This window comes from Pectinophora gossypiella, chromosome 28, assembly GCF_024362695.1.
Source record: "Pectinophora gossypiella chromosome 28, ilPecGoss1.1, whole genome shotgun sequence".
Lineage (NCBI taxonomy): Eukaryota > Metazoa > Arthropoda > Insecta > Lepidoptera > Gelechiidae > Pectinophora > Pectinophora gossypiella.
Window position 1 is genome coordinate 4,476,547 of NC_065431.1, and position 15,686 is coordinate 4,492,232.

General features: G+C 40.2%; 1 protein-coding gene across 3 annotated transcripts; it reads right to left on the reverse strand.

The window, feature by feature from the left end:
- Positions 1 to 244: 244 nt before the first annotated feature.
- On the reverse strand, positions 245 to 15,457 carry LOC126379199 (nitrilase and fragile histidine triad fusion protein NitFhit). 3 transcript variants are annotated; one of them, XM_050027886.1, is made up of 11 exons: positions 15,398 to 15,457; positions 13,809 to 13,991; positions 13,409 to 13,567; positions 10,476 to 10,671; positions 9,320 to 9,452; positions 7,897 to 8,115; positions 6,066 to 6,263; positions 4,346 to 4,460; positions 3,208 to 3,285; positions 2,235 to 2,320; positions 245 to 431 (listed from the first exon to the last, which is right to left on the reverse strand). In XM_050027886.1, the coding sequence occupies exons 2-11, from the start codon at positions 13,923 to 13,925 to the stop codon at positions 308 to 310; spliced, it is 1,425 nt and encodes a 474-aa protein (XP_049883843.1). In that variant the 5' UTR covers positions 13,926 to 13,991; positions 15,398 to 15,457; the 3' UTR covers positions 245 to 307. The 3 variants fall into 3 exon arrangements, with proteins under 3 accessions (XP_049883843.1, XP_049883842.1, XP_049883841.1); XM_050027885.1 differs by lacking the exon at positions 15,398 to 15,457 and adding an exon at positions 15,041 to 15,192 and having other exon boundaries at positions 13,809 to 13,984; XM_050027884.1 differs by lacking the exon at positions 15,398 to 15,457 and adding an exon at positions 15,041 to 15,191.
- Between the last annotated feature and the right edge of the window lie 229 nt (positions 15,458 to 15,686).

Here is a 15,686-nt window from a genome sequence, read left to right on the forward strand (position 1 = left end):
GTAACCCTGGTAAAGTTGATGAGGTTGGTCATTGCCCCACAACCCACAAGGAGTATTTGGGTGAATATCAAAATGTGTCAAGTTTGGTGGCGACTGTCATATAATTTTTTCGTGAAAAATTGGGGAAATTGGGAAAATTGGGAATTGAAAAATTCCTTTTTCATGTCGGAACCGAGGATCCTTTTGGATCTTTTTCATGTCGGAACCCAATTTTTCACGAAAAAGTAATATGAAATTTCGCCACCAAACTTGAAATTTTGAGATTCACCCATTTGTTGTTTTTTCTTTCTATCTCGACTAAGCATATTTATTTCATTTGCGCAGATTTCTGTTTGGTCAACAGCTTTTCCATTTCCTCTCTTAGCGTTTTGGCTTCTGTCTCCATTTCTTCCCTTGATCTTGGCGGCTTTGAAGGATGCCCGGATTTGAACCTGGGAAAGAATAAACAATAAGGTACATTAACTAATCCATTCTTAGATAGGCTTAGACGTTAAATAATTGGGTCGTGTATATACTGCCTATATACGTCCCACTGCTGGGCACAGGCCTCCCCTTTATCAACCGGAGGGGGTATGGAGCATACTCCACCACGCTGCTCCACTGCGGGTCGGTGGAGGTGTTTTTACGGCTAATAGCCGGGACCAACGGCTTAACGTGCCTTCCGAAGCACGGAATCATATTACTTTTTCGGACAATCAGGTGATTCAAGCCTGAAAAGTCCTTACCAAACAAAGGACAGTCTCACAAAGTGATTTCGACAATGTCCCCATCGGGAATCGAACCCGGACCTCCAGATCTTGAGCCTAACGCTCTAACCACTAGACCACGGAGGCTGTTAGTCGTGTTCGTGTTGGGTCGTGTACTAGGTTCAAAATTCAAAAAAAAAATTCAAAAATATTCTCAAAATTGGCTTACAAAGCTTTTTGAACGTCAAAAATTAAATAACATAATGGTGCTAATTCCTGTAAACACCATCTAATTTTATTTTAAGTTATATCTGTCATTTTCTTATCCGCCGAAAAGGAAAGGGACGGGTAATCGACAAGCATAAAATTTATGGAACACACGTCAATTTTAAGCACAAATCTAAAACAACCGTCTAAAAATTTTACATTGGCCAATAACCCGACAGAATTAAGTTGACACACGTCAAACGGTTTGCATACCATCGGGATACCTTTTTGATTCGCCCGGGTTATTCATTAATTTACTCATTCTTCCTAAAATTAACAGCTGTCAATCATCCGTCCCTTTCCTTTTCGGCGGATAAGAAAATGACAGGTATAACTTAAAGTAAAATTAGGAGGTATCTGCAGGAATCGGGGCCATTATGTAACTAGCTGTAAAACTACTACCACATCGGAATCTGTAACGCTGAGGGAAAGACGTGGCCAGAAAACCTCCCAGCACAGGGCCCTAGTGTGGAGTTTCATGTTTTCCTGATAAATTATGAAATTCTGTTTACTAAATAAAGACACATCTACAACTGACAAAAACATTTTTTTTTTCTAATTAACTTATTTAACATAACATAAACTGCCTATATACGTCCCACTGCTGGGCACAGGCCTCCCCTCAATCAACCGGAGGGGGTATGGAGCATACTCCACCACGCTGCTCCAATGCGGGTTGGTGGAGAATTAACTTATTTATGAATTTTAATTAGGAAAAACACAATAATAAGTCCGACATTTTGTCACATTTTTCTATCTTAGGCCTCGTCGATGCCTTCGGGCAAGTCTACGGGGCAAGGGGCCAAGAGCGAACCCATCAAAGTTAAAAAAAAACGTCACAGTGTGATTTTTAATGCAAATTCCGTAGTAATTTCGTGTTTTAACATGAAGGTGTTAGAACAAACATAAAAAAAATATATACGGTCGAATTGAGAACCTCCTTTTTTGAAGTCGGTAAAAAATTAAAAAGTCACACGTTTTTTTTTTGGGTCAAATCACAAAAAACACTTTGTGATCCCTAGTCTGATCACCTGATTGTCCAAAAAGTAAGATGATCCGTGCTTCGGGAGGCACGTTAAGCCGTTGGTCCCGGTTACTACTTACTGATGTAAGTAAGCAATCGTTACATGAGCCATGTCAGGGGCCTATGGCGGCTAATAACCCTGACAACACCAGGGTTGATGGGGTTGGTAATCACTTCACAACCCATACGGTAGAAGAAAAAAAAGAAGAATATGACAACCCTAGGGTCAAAACAAGTAAGAGGCAATAGATACTCACTGATCATGTTTTGCCAACTCCAAATAGATGAGATCGTTTTCGATAAAATCTCCTTTCTTGCGAGGCATAATGTGGCAGTGTAGATGCTGAAAAGAAAACATTACAATTTTTTTTTTTTTCATTGTAATAACTTTTAATTTTAAAGGGACATAATTATATCTTACAATATGGGTACCTACCTTCACAGTGAGAAATAAATGCATTTTAATTATTTTTTTTATTAAAAATAAATACTTCATTGTGTGAGCATAAGTACGAGCGAGAAAGACAATCCGCGTGCTCTTTCTTACTGGGTAAGATAAAAAGATAAAAGATGCATAATATAATGTTATCCGTGAAATTAGTTGGTGAAACGAAGGCACCTCTGTACAGAGCAGGGAACTTGTTATTCAAAGGCGAAAGACAGGAATCCTAGTACGGCTTTGAAATAGACTACTCTGTGCGCCATCCCACTCGCGTCAGACAGAGTACTGCGGGGCGGAAGGCAAGAGGGGAACCACTGCCCTATTTTTCCCTAAAAAAGTAGCATGGAGAATGCTGCACCAACAAGAGCGTGGCTCTTAAATTAGTGATGTGTAACTTGGCACAGCCTCCGTGGTCTTAACAGCCTCCGTAGTCTAGTGGTTAGAGCGCTAGGCTCACAATCTGGAGGTCCGGGTTCGATTCCCGATGGGGACATTGTCGAAATCACTTTGTGAGACTGTCCTTTGTTTGGTAAGGACTTTTCAGTCTTGAATCACCTGATTGTCCGAAAAAGTAAGATGATTCCGTGCTTCGGAGGGCACGTTAAGCCGTTGGTCCCGGCTATTAGCCGTAAAAACACCTCCACCAACCCGCAGTGGAGCAGCGTGGTGGAGTATGCTCCATACCCCCTCCGGTTGATTGAGGGGAGGCCTGTGCCCAGCAGTGGGACGTATATAGGCTGTTTATGTGTAACTTGGAAAATCCCTCATTGGTCATACAGCATTCTTACCTTAATAGTTTGTCCAGCGTCTGGGCCATCCTGTATGGTCACCGTACACGATTGCGCGTTGTGTACTTGCTCCATCAGCTACAATAAAATGTGGACATTTTAATAAAAAAAATGGCCCCAATTCCTGCAGACACCGCCTAATTTTATTTTAAGTTATATCCGTCGTTTTCATATCCGTCGAAAAGGAAAGGGACGGATGATTCACAGCTCTTAATTTTAGGAAGAATGAGTAAATGAAAGAATAACCCGGGCGAATTAAAAAGGTACGTCGCTGGTATGCAATCTGTTTGGCGTGCTATATACTTAACTGTGTCGGGTTATTGACTGATGTAAAATTTTTAGACGGTTGGTTTAGATTTGTGCTTAAAATTGACGTGTGTTCCATAAATTTTATGCTTGTCGATTACCCGTCCCTTTCCTTTTCGGCGGATAAGAAAATGACAGATATAACTTAAAATAAAATTAGATGGTATTTATAGGAATTAGCACCATTGGTGCAAGTTTGAGAAGCACGCCGGTGTACGGTCACCAGTAGTAATATGTATACACTTTGAAACCATGTCACATTAAGTTTTTTGACAAATTGAACTGTAAGTCTCACTAAATGTCAAATATGATAGTGCGACAGGGTTCTAAAGTGGGTACATGATATTCCTCATGACTGTACCTACCACCGAACGACAGTAACTCAGGGTATTCTTTACCTATTCTTTTTTTGATGTTTTTTTTTGTGAGTCTTTGTGGTGTCAATGGTGCTAATTCCTGTAAATACCATCTAATTTTATTTTAAGTTATATCTGTCCTTTTCTTATCCGCCGAAAAGGAAAGGGACGGGTAATCGACAAGCATAAAATTTATGGAACACACGTCAATTTTAAGCACAAATCTAAACCAACCGTCTAAAAATTTTACGTCAGTCAATAACCCGACACATTAATTTACTCATTCTTCCTAAAATTAAGAGCTGTGAATCATCCGTCCCTTTCCTTTTCGACGGATACGAAAATGACGGATATAACCTAAAATAAAATTAGGCGGTGTCTGCAGGAATCGGGGCCAATGTGTCAAATCGTCAGGTTAGGTAAGCGGACCCCGTGAGAAACGGGGTAACGTTAGGGAGATGATCATTATTTTTCACCTTTTGCACCAATCTGACTGCGTTGAAGAAGTCAGCAGCTTCCTCGACCGTGAGGTCCTGGTTCCTCTCAGCAACCCTCAGAGGAGCCACTAACACATGACCAGGTATTACACACCTGCGAGAAAAAAAATACTTTAAAAAAACTATAGGCATATAATATTTAATAACATAACATAACATAACAAATACTTTATTGCACAAACAGGAAAAAACAAAATACAAAACAAAAGAGAAATAGAATTAGTACAATAGGCGGCCTTATTGCTAAGTAGCAATCTCTTTCAGGCAACCTTTAAGTATAGGAGATATTGAATATTAGGTAATATAGCGGGATAGTGCAGCATGGGAATACTTGTGCATATAAAAATAAATACACTTTTGACTACATAAACTACATAATAATAATACACATAATTATAATTGTTATAATAAATAAATATCACTACTTAAACTACTACATATACTATGGAAGAAAAGGAGTAGATAGATTATGAAGATGAAGAGGAAATAGAAAAATTAAAAATTAATTTAATTTTTAATATAATTTTACTTTTGCAAAGAACGCATATCGTCCCTGGAAATGCAAAATTACATACACATATATAAACTCACGCCTATTTCCCACCGGTAAACAGAGACTATAGAATTCCATTTGCTTCGATCCTGACACACTAAAAAAAAATATAAGCACCAAAATATCCTAAAATAGTAGTCCATGTTATGATATCTATTGCTAGACAAAGAAATTGAAAAAACAATGTAATCTTACGTCGACCTCATCTAAATTGTATAAATGGGTAAAAAGTTATGATAAAAAACGAAAAAAATACTTTAAATGGCTTTTTATTGAAATTGCATTTTGGCGCTTACGTAATTTCGCCTTTTCAGTGACGATATGTACGGTCGCGAGTACTAATATGTCATCATCATCAATGTAAGAGCCACGCTCTTGTCGGTGTAGCATTTCACCATACTACTTTTTTAGGGAAAAATAGGGCAGTGGTTTCCCTCTTGCCTTCCGCCCCGCAGTACTCTGTCTGACGCGAGTGGGATGGCGCCCAGAGTAGTCTATTACAAAGTCATACTAGGACCCCTGTCCTCTGCCTCTGAATAGTACTGACAGTTACTGCTACTACTACTAATATGTATACACCTTAAAACCACACATCAAAAAGTGCGACGCAAAGTTACTGTTAATATAGCGACGTTGACAGTACTTTCCAGGGAACCAGGGATCAAGTGATTTTCGTGAAATCTCCCCACCGGGATTCGAACCCGGGGGCCTTCGGATCGTGAGTCCTACGCTCAACCACTGGACCACAGAGGCCGTTTACACTGTGATGGAAGTAAGTATCAAGACTCAGCATATTCAGTAAAATTCTGACATCATCACCAGCCCATTAACGTCCCCACTGCTGGGGCACGGGTCTTTCCTAAGAATGGATAGGGAGATCGGGCCTTAAACCATCACGCGGGCCCAGTGCGGATTGGTGGTTATTAACGACTGCTAATGCAGCCGGGACCAACGGCTTAACGTGCCTTGCGAAGCACGGAGGAGCTCGAGATGAAAACTTTTTTTTGTGGTCACCCATCTTATGACCGGCCTTTGCGAAAGTTGCTTAACTTCAACAACTTTACCGTTGCGCCACCGAGCTCCTCTGACATACAATAATATTATGCATAATATTATATTATCTTTGGGAACCCTAAAAATACTAACCTCAAATTAACAAAAGCGTAACTGTACTTTGTCTTGTAAAACACACAACTCTCTGGTACTTTCACATGTCCGAACACGTTGGTCGGCCCGCTGTATTCAGAGTACTGGGTTCGACTCTCCGTTTGGACTTTTTCTCCTTTGTGCAGTGGAAGGGGGGACTTTCTTATACTTAGAAGGTTTAGAGAGTAGATGTCTCTTCTGAAAAAAAAAAGAAAAAAAAACATTAATAATAACAAATTCAAATTCAAAAATATCTTTATTCAGTAGGTAACATAGTTACACTTTGAATCGTCAATTTTACATAACGAACGTCTTATCCGCCTAAAACTACTGCAGCTTCTCATAACCTGTATAGCCGGGGAAAAGAAGCTGCAAGAAAAACCTCGGCACAGGGCCCTAGACGTTCTTTAAAAAAAATAAACATAAAATATTGGTATACAATTGAGTAATTTAGCTGCCTAATATCAGTTCTCAGACAGTTAATCCCATGCATTCATATCTTCTAAATAATCACTAACTTTATAACAACATAACAGTAATATCATGTACCCACTATAGAACCCTGTCGCGCTATCATATTTGACAGTTAATGAGACTTGCGGTTAAATTTGTCAAAAAAGTTAATGTGACATGGTTTCAAAGTGTATACATATTAGTACTCGTGACCGCACAGTAGGCTGAGCTGTAGGCCATCTACGAGGTCCACAGGTGGCGGATAGTGGAACGGCCATCAGATATGATGGTTAGTTGTGAATATAAAAATAAGCAGTCCCCGACCAAACAGCGACAGGATTAGCAGAACGTAGTGGGTAGCTCACTGGGACGGGCTAACCTATAAAATACTACTTAGGTTCTATGACGATCTTGTGACGTAGCGAGTAGGCGCCGCTACTTCAAAAGCGCACCCCTGATGCCGGGTAGCAGCGATATCAGTACTGGTTGGAGGCCGAGGAAATGGATTCTGGTAGGGCTCTAGCTAGAACATCACCGATTGGGAAATTGGTCGGTGTACTACGGAACGGAAGGCGATTGGGGCAACCACCGTTCTACACGCCCTATCTATGGAGTAATGAAAATGGAGGCGATTACTCCACCGCAAATCGCAAAGGCCGGTCATAGATGGGTGACCAAAAAAAAAAGTTTTCATCTCGAACTCCTCCGTGCTTCGGAAGGCACGTTAAGCCGTTGGTCCCGGCTGCTTTAGCAGTCGTTAATAACCACCAATCCGCACTGGGCCCGCGTGGTGGTTTAAGGCCCGATCTCCCTATCCATCCGTAGGGAAGGCCCGTGCCCCAGCAGTGGGGACGTTAATGGGCTGCTGATGATGACTCCACCGACAAGAGCGCAGCTCTTAAATAAAGAGAGAGAGAGACCGTGCAGTATACCCACTCCTCGCCAGCTATGTTTAACCACAACAGAAGAAGCAAATTCAAATTCAAAAATATCTTTATTCAATAGGTAACATAGTTACACTTTGAATCGTCAATTTTACATAACGAACGTCTCATCCGCCTAAAAGTACTGCAGCTTCTCACAACCTGTATAGCCGGGGAAAAGAAGCTGCAAGAAAAACCTCGGCACAGGGCCCTAGACGTTCTTTAAAAAAATTAAAAATAAACATAAAATATTGGTATACAATTGAGTAATTTAGCTGCCTAATATCAGTTCTCAGACAGTTAATCCCATGCATTCATATCTTCTAAATAATCACTTACTTTATAATAACCTTTTTTGTAAAGTTTTTGTTTAACTACTGTCTTAAAACAGTTGAACGGCAAATTCTGAATGTCAATGGGAATTTTATTGTAAAACATTATAGTAGCACCATTACCTTCTATGGTGGAAAACTGGCATATTCCTCCTGACATCAAGCAGCCTGTCCTTGGATATCTCGGCGACTTTGAAGCAGGGGGCGGAGTCCCCGCAGTCGGCTAGGACTTCGCCCCAGGGGTCGACGCAGAGGGCGTGTCCGTAGGACTGCCTCTTGGCGTTGTGTTGGCCAACCTGTGCCGCAGCTATCACGTAGCATTGATTTTCTATTGCTCTGGCCCTGGAAGCAGAAACCAGCCCATCCTAATATTCTGGCCAGGCCGCTCATGGATGAGCACACACGACTAAGACTAAGAAGGAGGCTGCTGCAGGATCTAGCCCAAAATAGGAAGCGAAACTGGGGGGTTAAAATGGCCACATCGAAGCAATTCATCTTGGAAAGCAATATTGCAATTTGACATTTGCGCATATAAAAGTAAGTGCGCAATGCAAACAAATGTCAAATAGCAATATTGCTTTCTTAGATGAATTGCGTCGAAGTGGCCATTTTGACCCCCCTGGTCGCTTACCCAAAATGATACCTATACACCACAAGAAATGCTTATTATCCAAAGGTGATAGAATGCGCGCAAAAGGGAAATAAAAAATTATAAGGGAACATCACAGAACTATTTGACCACCATTAAAATCTAATCTAATCTAGCCTACAAGATCCCACTGCTGGGAAAAGTCCCCCACCCACCGTTTCCCCCCGTCCCTCCCTCCCGTCCGTCCCTGTCCCGTCGTGTTTGGCCGTCGTGGTAGACCTCGAAAGAGATGGCGTGACGACTTGGACGCTTGCTGCAGGGACTGGCCGGAGTACGCACCGCGAAAAATGGACCATTAAAATAAAAACCATTTATTTCAAGTACAAAATGCTCCCATGGTCCAGTGAGCTTTGGGCTCAAGATCTGGAGGTCCCAGGTTCGTATCCCGGTAGAGACATATCATAAAAAACACTCTGTAGTCCCTCGTTTGGTTAGGACGTTGCAGGCTGATCACCCGATTGTCCAAAAGTAAGATGATCCGTGCTTCGGAAGGCACGTTAAGTCTTTGGTCCCGGTTACCGGTGGACCGACGATCTGGTGAATCGCGGGAAGCCGCTGGATGCGGGCAGCGCAGGACCGATCGTCGTGGAGATCCTTGGGGGAGGCCTATGCCCAGCAGTGGGCGTCGTACGGCTGATGATGATGATGACCACTTACTGATGTAAGTACGTAGTCGTTACATGAGGCACGTCAAGAGCCTTTGGCGAATTGCTTCGATGTAGCATATAAATGTGTGGAAATGAGTGGAATTTTCTAAACACCTGTATATGCGTCGCGCTGTGAGACCTTCGTTAGCGCGTTTAAAAAGTACCGGTAAGCGCCATCTATGTTATATGGGCGGAACTAGCTGGTTAACTTGTTGGGGTCCGCCGCAATATTACATATTTGGGTACTTACTTGAGTAACGTGTGCCAATGCGCTTCGCCGGTAGCCTTCGTGAACGCTGATGGGTAAGTCAGTATTTCGGCACTAAGTATGCTCAAAGCCGTACTCAGCTCTGGGAATCTCAGGTCGTAGCAGATTGCCATACCTGTATTAGTTTTAGGCGGATGAGACGTTCGTTAGTAAAAAATTTGGATTCAACAATGTTACCTATTGAATAAAGATATTTTTGAATTTGAATTTGTCGAATCAACGTGAAATCTATAGACACACCCCGGGCACTTCATACAAACAACCTCGTTTCACACAGACACTACACATTGACGTTATCAACACGCGCAACTGTGTGTGTGACGTCTGAGGGTTGCCAATTACAATACCTAATTTAACCGTCATTACTTACTTACATAACAAAGGGTGCATATTCAAGGCTAAGATTTCCAAAGCAATCAGAAAAAGATGTGTCAAAACCTTCGTATGGAGTATAGCCCTCTATGGATGTGAAACTTGGACACTGACACAGAAGGACAGAGAGAGACTCGAAGCCTTTATAATGTGTTGTTGGAGGAGGATGGAAAGAATAAGTTGGACAGAAAGGGTTACAAATGAGGAAGTGCTAGTAAGAGTAAAAGAGACAAATACTGAGAATTATTGAGGACAGAAGAGGCAAGATGATTGGACACCTAATAAGACACGACGAATTTATTAAAAACATCATAGAAGGAAATAGAGGAAAGGGAAGACCAAGAAGAGCTTACATAGAACAGATTATAGAAAAGGTTAACGTCGTGTCTTATAGGGAAGTCAAGGAATTGGCCTTTGATAGACTGGAATGGAAAATGCTACACCGACAAGAGCGTGGCTCTTAAATTGATGATGATGACTTAGGTAGGTAGTACTACTTACGAAATATGTATATATCTTTTATATTAAGCAAGTGGCTAAGGGAGCAAGGTGGCGACTCCCGGTCTGGGGATTACCTAGCGCAGCATATTTCCTTCGCCATCCAACGGGGTAACGCTGAGAGCGTGATGGGCACTGATGTAAGTAAGTAGTCGTTACATGAGTCATGTCAGGGGCCTTGGCGGCTCAATAGTAACCCTAGTAAAGTTGATGAGGTTGGTTCTCCACCTCACAACGCGAGAGAAGAATGATATTTCGAACTACCCACCGATCTTTCCAATAGGGCTGTCAACAGGAGAAACAATATGGCCGCCGGCGTGGGAGAAGTCACTCTCCTTCAATCTCACTTTCTTCTCCGGTATCTCAACGTCAAAGAGATGGAGTTTCCTATAGGCTTGTACTATTTGTCCTTTGTTGTCTATTATGACGTGGGTGTTGAACATCTTTGTGGGGTCGCTTTCATTCTGGAAGGAATTTTTTGGAGGTTATCAGTTTGGCTGTGAAATTTGGACAGAAAGACAGAAAGAGACTTAAAGCCTTTGAAATGTGGTGTTAGAGGAGGATGGAAAGAATAAGTTGGACATAAAGGGTTAGTTATGAAGAAGTTTTAGTAAGAGTAAGGGAAAGGAGACGGAAGAGGCAAGATATTGGACTTAGTAAGACCTTATCTTATCTTATCCAGCCTAAAGTGTCCCACTGCTGGGCAAAGGCCTCCCTCCATCTCATTTTTTTTTCATGGTCTCCGAATAGAGACAGATGCAGACGTGGCAGACCGAGGCGGAGATGGCGCGACGACTTGGATGCTTTCCTAGAAGGCTGGCCGGAGGAAGCACTGGAGATAGAGTCCTGGACTAAATAAGACACGACGAATTTATTAAAAACATCGTAGAAGGGAAAATAGAAGGAAATTCAAATTCAACTAGGAGCTTACATGGAACAAATTAGAGAAGGTGAACGTCGTGTCTTATAAGGAAGTGAAAGCATTGTCCTTTGATAGACAAGAATGGAGAATGCTACACCGACAAGAGCGTGGCTCTTAAATTGATGATGATGAATATAAGGGAAGCTTTGATTTTGCCGTTGAAAAAATATTGTCTCCATGCATCGTTAGGTCGCGATTAGTTTACCAACTGCAGATAAGTTTGTAATTTAAGAAAAGTACACCGACAAAAGCGTGGCTCTTTAATTGGTGATGATGATGATGATGGAGACAAAAATATTGTGGAAAATAACTTTCCTTTTCGGCAGATAAGAAAAACAGGGCGGTCAAAATGGCCACATCGAAGCAATTCATCTAAGAAAGCAATATTGCAATTTGGCATTTGCGCATATAAAAGTATATGCGCAATGCAAACAAATGTCATATAGCAATTTGGTTTGTTAAATGAATTGCTCCGAGATGTGGCCTTTTTAACACCCTTGATCACCCGATTGTCCGAAAGTAAGATGATGCGTGATTCGAAAGGCAATAATAGGTACTGCAACTCTCCGCTCCCCACCAGCGGCTGAGCTAGGTTTACCTCACCCCCTCGGGCTTACTTTAGTCTTCAATCGTATGGACGTCAGATGTCACACACAGATGCGCGTGTACGATAACGTCAATGTGTAGATAGATATAGATAGATAGATAGATATAGCCTTTATTATGGACCTATTGTAACAATTTTTTTTTTTTTTATAGCTTACACATAATATTAAAAAAGAAATAAAGATGTGTTTAATTATGCTCTTCGTCCATTTGTCTTTTGACAAAGGCCTCCTCCAGCTCTTTCCACTTATCCCTGTCTCTCGCCAGTATTTTTTATCTCTTCTTCCCATCTCTTAATTGGTCTTCCTCTCTTTCTTGTTCCGTATCTGGGGTACCACTCGGTTACGTGTAGTGTAATGTGTAGTGTATGTGTTAAACGAAGTATTTTGTATGAAGTTTCCGGGGTGCGCCGTTGGTCTCGGCTACGACTTGTGATGCAATTAAGCAGTTGTTACATGAGCCATGACAATGGTTTTTTGGCGGTTCAATAATAACTTTGACACCAGGGTTGGATGACGTACAATCCACAAAGTTGGTCCAGCTGACGTCATCACACCTGGCGTTGCCATTTCGTAAAAAATAAATTACCCACGACCAATCTCAGTATTTACGTATACATCTTTCGATAATATTTGTCTATGTACACTCTAATTCTATTAATTCTATTAATATAATTTGGTATATATTATAATGTATATTTTGGAATTGAATTTGAATATATACACCATTAACACATGTTTATGAAATACGATGTTCGTGCGTCATCCAACAGGGTCCACATAATATCAGCGTCGTGGTTCACGCCGCGACTTGTGCTGAGTGAGGCCCTTTTATCTCAGGACGTCCACCACCACCTTATGGTCATTTCGACAAACAACCGTCTTGCTTTTTTGTAATTGTTTTAGTGGAAATTTGATAATGATGTTGTTGTCTTTTTTTTGTGTGTGGCGTCCTTTTATAATAAACTTTTTCTATTCTATTCTATTCTATTCTATTCTATCTTTTTATATTTACTTTGCAAATTGAAATTTTGTACTTTTAGTAAAATATTTACGTACAGTTGTAATGATTTTTATAAATGTGACAAATAATAGTATAAACTGCCTATATACGTCCCACTGCTGGGCACAGGCCTCCCCTCAATCAACCGGAGGAGGTATGGAGCATACTCCACCACGCTGCTCCACTGCGGGTTGGTGGAGGTGCTTTTACGGCTAATAGCCGGGACCAACGGCTTACCGTGCCCTCCGAAGCACGGAATCATCTTACTTTTTCGGAAAATCAGGTGATTCAAGCCTGAAAAATCCTTACCAAACAAAGGATAGTCTCACAAAGTGATTTCGATAATGTCCCCATCGGGAATCGAACCCGGACCTCCAGATCGTGAGCCTAACGCTCTAACCACTAAACCACGGAGGCTGTTATGCTGCTGGTAACAGTTACGTCATCAATGTGCTAGCAATGGCGGCTTGTCATAGGATTGACCATACCTACGGGCTTAGCACCGTAAGCGCGCGACTCTTTCTCGCCTCGACATACGTCACCCGTCACTCTCTCACAGTACTGCACAGAAAGAGACAGATGATCTCTGTCGCGGCGAGAAAGAGTCGCGAGCTTACTGTGCTAAGCCTGCCTTCTTATACCATGACCAAAACAACACAGAGCACACTCACCTTTTCATGTATTCCACCCATAGACAACCAGACATTGTGTTTGACAGCCAACTCTCTGTAGTTAGTTATGGTCTTCCCATCAGGTATGGGATCTGCATTCCTGACTATATCATCCTTATTGTCACTTATGTAGTCACAGGCCTCCGGGAAGAAAATCATCTGAAAAAATGTTAAAATTCATCTTAACCTAACCTAACCTGTACTGGGCTGGTTTTCCCTTTGCGGGTTGGAAGATCAGACAGGCAGTCTCTTCTGTAAAAAACTGAACATGTCAAATCTTCAGGTTAGGTAAGCGGACCCTGTGATGCTAGGGAGATGATGAACAGTAAGTAGTAACCGGGGCCAACGACTTAACGTGGCTTCCAAAGCACGGATCATCTTACTTTCATATCATATTTACCTGAACCTTCTCCTTAGCAGCATCCCTCACTAGCTGACTGACAATATTCATGTTAGTGTCTTTATCAGCAACCGAAGTCATCTGGCAGACGGCTATTTTACTTGTTCTCGTACTCATGTTCACGATCTGTCCAGTTAGACGGATGAACTCTCTGCGCGACAGTCTTTGGAGAAGACCTAAATGCTGGGAACAATCAACATTGAGTAATTATTTAGGTATAATATAGTTCGAATTACAATGGACGATCAATGGAATGTCAATGGAACATTAATGGAATGTCCAAGGGATATCAATGGAATGTCAATGAAACATTAATGGAATTTTAATGGAACATTAATGGAATGTCAATGGAACATTAAAGGAATGTCCAAGGGATGTCAATGGGACATCAATGGAATGTCAAAGGAACATCAATGGAATGTCAATGGCAGCTAAGCTTAGCCTGTTTCTGCTTTGTTTCAATAGCTCACACAAAACATAAGTACTTAACAGACAAACATCAAAAATATAAGGGCATACATACATAATTTTATCTTTAAAAGTTAGAAGAAATTATATTATCCTACAAAAAAATATACGTATGTATTTATTGAGTGTATTTTTCTTTTGATTTATAATAATATAAATAATATATTATGATAATATAAATAATATAAATACCTTACAAATTCAGTTAATTTCTTAGTAGTAAACTTTGCTTTGCTGAGAAAATACTCTATAATACTTGCTAAGTATTATTTATGTTTATTGCTAAATTAAATACAGTTAGACACTTATAATTAAAATTACAATTATTTATAACATTAAATTATTGAACGAACAATCCAGGTCAGACTAAAATACCGCCCCCTCTGGTACCTGGTATTTAATGTTTAGTGCTCACACTTACTGATAACATTAGATAAGAGCTAACAGCAAACAGCACTGTGTTCTATAAGATAAAGGAATGAGCTTTATGTATTTTAAGTTATTATACTCTTTATAAGTACACATAAATACTTAAGATCACGCCTATATCCCTTTGGGGTAGGCAGAGATCATGGAATTCCACTCAAATCCACCTAAATCTATTTTTTGTAATTGTTAGATGTTGCAATGTACTCTATAAACTACTACTCCAATTGTGCAAATCTATGCGTTTTAAAATTCATTAAATATTTCAGCAATAACAAATATTTATAACCTATAAATTATGTTATTATTCATATTTAAACGATTTTAAATGTACTTACACGCATCATCCGTTTAGACAAAAAGGATTAACGCAAACTCTAATAACTAAAGCAGTTTAATTCCAGCAGAAAAACAGTTTATGTTTGCCGAAAACAGCTGAGCTCGAAAGATAAGAAAAATCCAACAAATGTCAACGTGACATTTGAAAGAAAAATACTCCTCTTTCTCCTTCAAAATTTGTGCTATGCAAATAGCGCCATCTACTGGTAGAAAAATATACTACTTCTGTAATGTAACATATTTTTACAATATTCAGAATAAATTTATCTTCTCTTAGGTACTGATACTGCTTGTATTTGGTTTGAAAATGTAGATAAATAGTGAAGTAGTAATGGTCGGGTAATCGGGTTACGTACTAATGCTCTGACGACAATGACCAAAATTAGAATAAACACACGATAGATGACTCTACCACTCGGTACTAAAAAATGAGAAGATAAGACTTTTATCTGAACGAACACTTTATAATCTATATTAAATATGTGCTCTGAAACCAAACGAATTAAAAGTTATTCTTTAGTCATTTTAACTTAATTTTTTTTTCATTTCATAACGGAAATTATTTTGCTATAACATTTTCAATCATACTTTTAATAATTTAAATATTCTTAAGGTTTAAATATGCCATGTAGTAATGCTCTCTAA

Bases quoted from the DNA above. Each gene is read 5' to 3' on its own strand.
- LOC126379199 (XM_050027884.1), bottom strand. The intron at 13,568-13,808 runs GTAAATATGATA...ACATTTTTTCAG, and splicing joins CTGCTAAGGAGAAGGTTCAG to ATGATTTTCTTCCCGGAGGC. The intron at 432-2,234 runs GTGAGTATCTAT...ATTCTTTCCCAG, and splicing joins GAGTTGGCAAAACATGATCA to GTTCAAATCCGGGCATCCTT.